Consider the following 7,318-nt stretch of genomic DNA (forward strand, 5'->3'; position numbering starts at 1 on the left):
GGTGGGGACAGCCCGGGGCTTCGTCTGGCAAAGCTGCAGCCCGGGAGGCGGGCAGGGGGTCCTGGGGGGGGTGTCAGCCCCGGTGCTGGGGGTCCTGGGGGGGGGTGTCAGCCCCGGTACCACGGGCAGGGGTCAGCAGGTCGCTGCCAAGATGTGCCCTTTGCTGGGGACTCCTGTGCCCATCCCCTGCCTTCTCTTGGAGGCTCCCTGCTCCCGCCGTGCTTGTCCTGCTTGTGGTTTGGGATGAGAAGGATGGTGGTTTTTCCTGCTAAAAAAAAATTCCTCCAGGAGGGAGAGGATGTGGAAGTGTTTTCCTCCCTGTGCCACTGCTGGAAGTGTCTCTTGGCAGGGGGACTTCCCTATCAGCTGTGCCTGGAGCCCAAACTTACCCTGTGCTCCCAAACGCTGGACTGTGATCCCTGCCACAGCTGGGAGCCAGCACGGAGTGAGACCTGGAGAAGGGGAGACAAGGCAGCCACTGGCAGCCTCTCCCCTGGGGCTGAGGATGCTCCTTGCAGCCCCAGATCCTCCCTGGAGTCACCCAGTGCCAGACCCGTCTCTGGGGACCATCTGACCTGGGACTTGTCTCTGGCAGTGACCCTGAGGGGGAGAAAAGCGGGATGGGACTGTGCAGCCCTTCCAGGTGTTCCCCAACCTCTGGCTTTTCTTGTTTTAGGGGATATGTGTGTGTGTTTGGTGACCTCGGGGGTGGTTCTGAAGCAGGGGGTGTCTCTGCCCAGCCCCCACATGGTGCTCCTTGGTGTCAGCCCCGGATGGGGATAAATCCGCTCACCCGGATTAAGCGGAGCAACTGGCTTGGGGATTTAAGGGGTGACGTGGGGGAAGCTGGAGTGGGAGAAGGAACCTCTTTTTCAGCATGAGTGTGAGGGGAGGGGAAGGCTCTGGTACTTCTGTGGGACGAGTTCTGGCTTCAGGACAGCATGGCATCAGCTGGCAGGGGAAGTTTGCAGCACAGGACCAACTGTCCTGAAGGCACAGGATGTCAGAGGAATCAGGCAGGGCATGATGTCAAGAGATGTTATTTTAGTGCTTCTTGTCAGAAGAGTCTCCATTCCCTTCCAGACACATCCTGTGACCTGAGCTTCTCCTAAAAAACCCCACAACCTCAGTGTCTTTGTCCCATCCCTGTGATGCTTTGGGGCTGTGTGGGCAGCTTGTTTGTTTTGGTCTTTGGTAACCCGGGAGCTGCTTCCCAGCCCATCCCTAACTGTCTAGCACCAGTGACTTGTGCCCAGTTTTTCTGCAGCCCCACGTACGTGCTGTGTCTTGAGGGGGCATCTCCCAGGCCTCCAGCTAGGATTCAACCTGGCTCTGTTGCATGTCAAGGCTGCAGGGACACGGGGGCTGCTGCAGCTCTGACTCTCAGCCTGTTTGGGTGCTGGGTGTCGGGGTGCAGCCCCTCCATCGTGGCTCTCCCTGAGTCAGTGAGGGATGATTTAGATGGGTTTCCCTTTGGACAAGCCCCTAGGGGCAGGATGTATATAGGGAAGCATGGGGCAGCAAAAGAGCCCCTCTCTTTCTTCAGGAAGGGTTTGGGATGGCTTCTCCACCCGGGCTCTGCCGCAGCGCTGCGGCATCGTCCCCGTGGGCACCGGGACGGGCTCCAGCTCTGTGCTTGTCCTGCCTGCTGGTGCTCCTCCTGCCTGCTGCCATCCTGCCTGCTGGTGCTCCTCCTGCCTGCTGCCATCCTGCCTGCTGGTGCTCCTCCTGCCTGCTGCCATCCTGCCTGCTGCCATCCTGCCTGTCCCCACCTGCTCTGCCATCCCCCCCTGCCCCTCCAGCCAACCCTTTTCCCTGGAACCGTTTCCTCTCCGTGGATCCGCTGGCCGCGCTGCCAGAACCCGTAGCCCTGAGCTGCCTGTGAGCCTCCCACACTGGCTCATCCTGGATCAGGGCTCCAGCATCGATCCCCTGGGATCAGGCTCCGCGTTGGCGCTCGGTGCCAGGAGAGCTGTGGCCTGACAGTCTGGTGGCAGTTTGCCGAGGGCGGAAGTGTCACCTCTGTGGCCCGCTGGGCGATAACCTTCCCTGCAGGCACGGGGAGCCTGTTTGCTTTACCTGTCATGGCTGATAAGCCTCTGATAAAACTCCTCATAGTAAATAACGGGCTTTAACGAGAGGGGAGCACTTCCAGGAGGGAGGTGGTGCCCTCGGCACGGGCTCTGCCCTGGGAAGATGGTGCTTTGCCCACCCAGAGGAGCAGACCCTGCCCCTTGCTGGCTGAGAGCTCCATCATCCCGGGGCGTTTTGTAAACCTGTGATTTTTCCCATCCCAACTTTCTTCTCTGGAGGAGGAGAGGCTCTGCTTTGGAGAGATGTTATCTGAGGCAGCAGGGAGGGAGCTGCTGCTCCTTGGCCACTGGGTTGCAAGTGCCAGGGAGTTCCTGGCAAGAAATGTCCTTTTTTTCCTCCGTGTGACTTGAGATATCGCAGAAACATTCCCGCTGTCCTTGAGTGGCCGAGATATGAACGTCTGGGGTTGAAGGGATTTATAGCTCTGAAATGCATCCCTCACCTCTCTCTCTTCCCCTCGGAGGCTAATGGGCTTCTTCCTGCAGTGCCAAGCTGATGCATGAAAAAGCAGCTCCCCTGAAGAGCCCTGAGCCCATGCACGGCCGTGAGAAACTGGAGGCATCCCACAAGGAGAAGAGTTTGGATTCCCTCGACGGCAGGTGAGGGGCAGGATCTCTAGGGCTGTGGTCAAGTGTTTGCTCTTTTTCCTTCCTTTTTCTACCTCCTGCAGCATCCCTGCTGCCTCTGAGTCCCCAGATGGGCACAGGGGTCCCCTTTTTGTTTTCACCCTCAAATATTGAATCACACAGAGATCAGCCTTCTCCTGCAGCCATTATATAACCTCACCAATGCCCAATGCTACAATAAATCACGGAGATTTCCAAAATGTGGCTTCCCATGGTTTCCTCAGCCTTCTTCATCTTGCCCTGTCTCTTCCTGCAGCACATGGGCTTTCAGGAGCAAGCAGGAGACCTGGGGCTCTTCACTTTATTGATGATTATTATTTTTCCTTCCAGCCTCCACCTGAATGAAGCCCTGAAGGATGAAGACATCAAGAAATGCCACCGGGAAGTGGTAAGTCATGAGCCAACGGGCTGGTTTTTTCTAGCCTGACCTGGACATTTGCCCCAGAGGTGTCTGGCTGGACACTGAGATGTGGGCTGTGGGAGCTGGAGGTGAAGCCTCCAGTTATGGGGTTAGCAATTGATTTGTGCTGTGGCTGGGGGGTTTTTCTTGGTGGTGAAGCCACAGTCCCTTCCTGTGTCCTGCCGTGTCCCCCTGACACGCTCACACTGTCCCCCACGCCGTCCTGGCCCCTTCCCAGGGAGTGTCTGAGCCGAGCCCAGGTGCTGCTGAGCCTTGATCCTCTTACAGCCCGGCTAATCGGGTGACAAGGTGCATGGAACAAAGGTGACCTTGTCACCATGGGCAGGAGGGCTCTGCCTGCAGTGCTGCAGACCAGCCTGGCTGCCCCGCGGTCCTTCCAGCTGCGCTGGGCCTCTCCACCTCCCCAGAGCATCCCATCCCTTGGATTTCAGCCTGTGGTCCCCACCCTGGGGGACAGCTGTGTCCCCGGGGTGCTGCCTCCTCCGGGGCGGGGGCACAGATCAGCTGAATGGATTGAATGCAAAGCCTTGAGCTGCCTCGGAGCCTTTACCTTCCGTACAGAATGGTTTAAGGAGCAACCTGCCGAGCGTCCCGCCGCGGCTGCTTTGAAGAGGCGCTGGGGATATAAATAGGCAGATGGCGCGGCACGATGGGCGCAAAGCAAGTGCTGTCACCGTGTCCCGAATCTGGGAAGAGCTGGAGGAGGAGGGAAACAACTGGGCAACATAAATTGCCTGTGGATGAGCCTGGGAGAAAACTGGCTCCTGGCAGATGCTCAGCAGCCTCCTCAGATCTTAGGGGAAATGTTGATGTGTGCGGATGGCGCAGCCTGTGCTGGGTGCTGCTTCATCCCGCCCTCCTCTGGCCCTTCGGGGACATCATTCCCAGCCCGGGGGGACCCCGCGGTGCCGGCCCCGGGTGCGGGAAGAGGGAGGCTTGGTTTTGGGGTTTTTTTTTGTTGGGAGGGTGCTTTTTGGGTCTGCTTATCAGCAAGGTCACCCGATAACTTTGCTCCGCTTCATTTTCAGGCCGCTAGCAAGTACAACTCCCAGTACCACAAGCTGTTCAAGGACATCCCGACGGAGGAGAGCGTGCTGAAAGGTGGGTGGCACGGCGAGGGACGGGTACAGGGGTGGCAGGATGTGGCACAGGGTCTGCCATGCCCCTCTCTCTGCCTTGCAGTTTGCTCCTGCGCCCTCCAGAGAGACATCCTCATCCAGGGAAGGCTTTACATCTCCCCCAACTGGCTCTGCTTCTACGCAAACCTTTTCGGGAAGGACATCAAGGTAACATGGGGGCCAGCCCACCCTGATGCCACAGGGTCATAGCCCAGGGTATGCTGCAGCCCACTTATCCCCTCCCACACCCAAATACCCCCCAAATCACTGCCCAAAGCCTCTGATGAGCAGGGCAGTGTGGCTGTGCCTCCCCCCCCCATCACCTGCAAGGAAACCAAATATTGGTTTTGTTTAAAATTCCCTGATGCAAAACCTTCTACAAGCTGCAACGGTGTTTGAATGAAGATCAAAGATTTGGGGGGGTTAGATTTGAATCTCTCTTGGCTTTTCTTGATTTACAGTCTGATGTTTCCCTGTTAGTCTTGTGGCTGACGGGGATATTGGGGAGAGATGACTTCCTTCAAAACTGGGCTGAAGAACTGAATTATTTATATCAGCTGCTTTAAACAAATATCTGATGGAATTACAGGGTTTCAGTGAAGTTCTCCTGCCATAAATTACATCTTGCTTTATTTTTAACCCTCCCTGGGCTTGCAGGGGCTCTCTTCTGATGGGCCTGGGTGATTCTCTCCCTGTGTCCTCCTTGTTTTGATTAAGTAGAAACTGCCTCCAAGCTGAGATTAACACCGGGGGATGCTGTGACCTTTAGTAAAACCAGCCTGTCCTGGTGAAATGCTGAACCCCTGCGTCACTGCTCTGCTCGGAGCATAATTATGATGCCTCTTCAATCTTTGCCTTGCGAAAGAAACTCCCTGAGCTTGTGCTGTGCCCATCCCTGCCCCTCCCTGTGTCTGTTTTGCCCTCCAGGTTGTGATCCCGGTGGTTTCCGTACAGCTGATAAAGAAGCACAAGACAGCTCGGCTGCTGCCCAATGGCCTGGCCATCACCACCACCGCCAGCAGGAAGGTAACACCAGTGCTTCCAGCACCAGTCCCCGGCCAGAGCTGGCTGTGATTTGAGAGCAGGGAAGGAAGCAATTCCCATCCCTGGCTGATAGTGTGGAAGCGAGTGCTGCTCTCCCTGCTGGCAGCTGCCCAGGGCAAACACCGTGGCTCTGCTTTAGGTTCTGAATTTCACTTTGCTTTGGGCTAAGCAGAGCCCCAGTGAAACTCAGCTGAGCCCAGCAAATCCCTGCCAGGCTCAAATAAAACCTCTAAACTCCTTAAACATGCAGGCAGGGGAGGGGATTGGGCTGCTCTTTGACCTGGGCTGGTGGAAAATGTGATTAAGGGGCTGAATTTCCAGCTTTTAAATCACGGCGGGTGTTGTTTGCCACAGTGAACTGACACAGTCCTGCTCTGTGTGTCCCAATCCTTGCCTGCCCGGGGGCTGCTCATGCCACCGTGCTGGTCCTGTGCCAGGATTTTGGGAGGGTTTATTTCCTGTGGGATGGCACGAGGCAGGATTTGGGCATTCAGAGTGACCTGGTTGCAAGGCTGCTCTGCATGGGGTGAGGTGAGCACTGCCCTGTCTCCCCTCGTGCAGATCCATGGGGATGTTTTCCTTTGCTCACAAGCCCTGTTTGCTGCCGCATCCCTCTGGGCTGAGTGTGAGAGGTCCCGTGGGAACAGCAGTGGAGTGAAACTGGCCCCAAAAAAATCTGGTCCAGGTTTTAGCAGGCTGCAAAAATAGCAGCAGGGAAACTCTGCAGGGAGATGTCTGCAGGGGGGACGTGGCTCCCGAACTGGGGAGATTCAAGGGCAGGACGTCTCTGCCTGTCCCTGTGCGTGGAGAACCGGACTCGGGGTGGGGGATTCTCTCCTGGCAGCTTCTCTTTCTCTTGCAGTACATCTTCGTGTCCCTTATTTCCCGTGACAGTGTCTATGATGTCCTGAGGAGAGTCTGCACACACCTGCAGGTACCCTCTGTCCAATGGCTTTTTGGTGGCCGCAGGGCTCCGCACGCACCCCTTGGGCTGCATTTCAGGGAGCAGAGCTCTTCACACCAAGGCTTTGGACTGCTCCCAAAGCCCTCCCTGGAGTCCTGCTGCCTCTTTCCAGTGTCCTTGCTGCACAGCAAGGGATGGGAAGAGGGGCAGGAGCCGTGCCCTGGGCATATCCTGTCCCCATGAGCCACTTCTGGCCTTTTCTGGGTCATGGATGACAGAGCCAGAGCCCAGAGTTTCTGCTCTCCCTGGGCGTGTATATGAATTATTTATAATCTGGTAGTAATACTAGTTCTGCCACTCTGCACATCACTGCCTTTTCCCTAGATCTGAAGTTTTAAGGGGTGGGAAAATGGTATCAAGTTAAAAAAACAAACAAACTTGAATTTAAAAGCTTGAGGAGGGAAGAAATCCGTCAGTCCTCGAGCTGGAGAGGGAGATTGTGGGGACCTCCTCTTCCTTGCCTTTGAAGCACGTGGGAAGCAGTGCCAGAGCTCTTTCCTGCCCAGAGGGGTGTCTGCCAGCTGTGCCAGGGTGGTGATTTGGATGACTCAGCACCGTTGCCAAACTGGGGGAATTTATTCTTTGGAATGTACTGGGCTCTGCCCAGATGTTCCCTTTTTTTTTTAACCCCTCTGATGGTTCATCCCGTCTGCTGGGAGCTGAGACTGCTGCAGGAACCCCCTGCTCAGCTGTGGCCTCATAGGGTTTTCAGCAGCAGGAGGCAGCAATGGGGGGCTCCCATCCTCTGCCAGATGCTTTTCTTCACCCACAAAATCCCCACACTCAGAAATATTAAGTGGCTGCTTTTCATGGAGTCACCAGAAACATTTTCTGGTTCAGGTGGGAGCAGGCAGAGGTGGCACCATAACGCCCGTTTCTTTCTCCCCTCCAGGTTTCCAGTAAGAAGAGCTTAAGTTTGAAGGAGCTGTCAGAGGAGCCTGACTCTGTGTCGCTGGTGAGGGTCAGGGCAGCTCTGGGAGGGGGCAGGACCCCCACCCACTCCCTCTGTGGGCAGGAGGGCAGCTGCCCTGCCCCCTCGGTGGGTTCAGCA

The 7,318-nt window shown here is 56.5% G+C and overlaps 1 protein-coding gene across 1 annotated transcript in view; it reads left to right on the forward strand.

Moving 5' to 3' along the window:
- Window positions 1-2,589: 2,589 nt before the first annotated feature.
- The window catches only part of GRAMD2 (GRAM domain containing 2), a 6,637-nt gene continuing 1,908 nt past the window's right edge, over window positions 2,590-7,318 (forward strand). Inside the window, exons 1-7 of the mRNA XM_010005908.1 lie at window positions 2,590-2,693; window positions 3,051-3,108; window positions 4,170-4,242; window positions 4,324-4,427; window positions 5,187-5,285; window positions 6,166-6,237; window positions 7,160-7,222. Of these exons, the coding sequence (XP_010004210.1) occupies window positions 2,590-2,693; window positions 3,051-3,108; window positions 4,170-4,242; window positions 4,324-4,427; window positions 5,187-5,285; window positions 6,166-6,237; window positions 7,160-7,222 (573 nt within the window). The remainder of the gene's footprint in view (window positions 2,694-3,050; window positions 3,109-4,169; window positions 4,243-4,323; window positions 4,428-5,186; window positions 5,286-6,165; window positions 6,238-7,159; window positions 7,223-7,318) is intronic.

The sequence above is a fragment of the Chaetura pelagica genome, unplaced genomic scaffold (genome assembly GCF_000747805.2).
Source record: "Chaetura pelagica isolate M959 unplaced genomic scaffold, ChaPel_1.0 scaffold369, whole genome shotgun sequence".
NCBI classification, from domain to species: Eukaryota; Metazoa; Chordata; class Aves; order Apodiformes; family Apodidae; genus Chaetura; species Chaetura pelagica.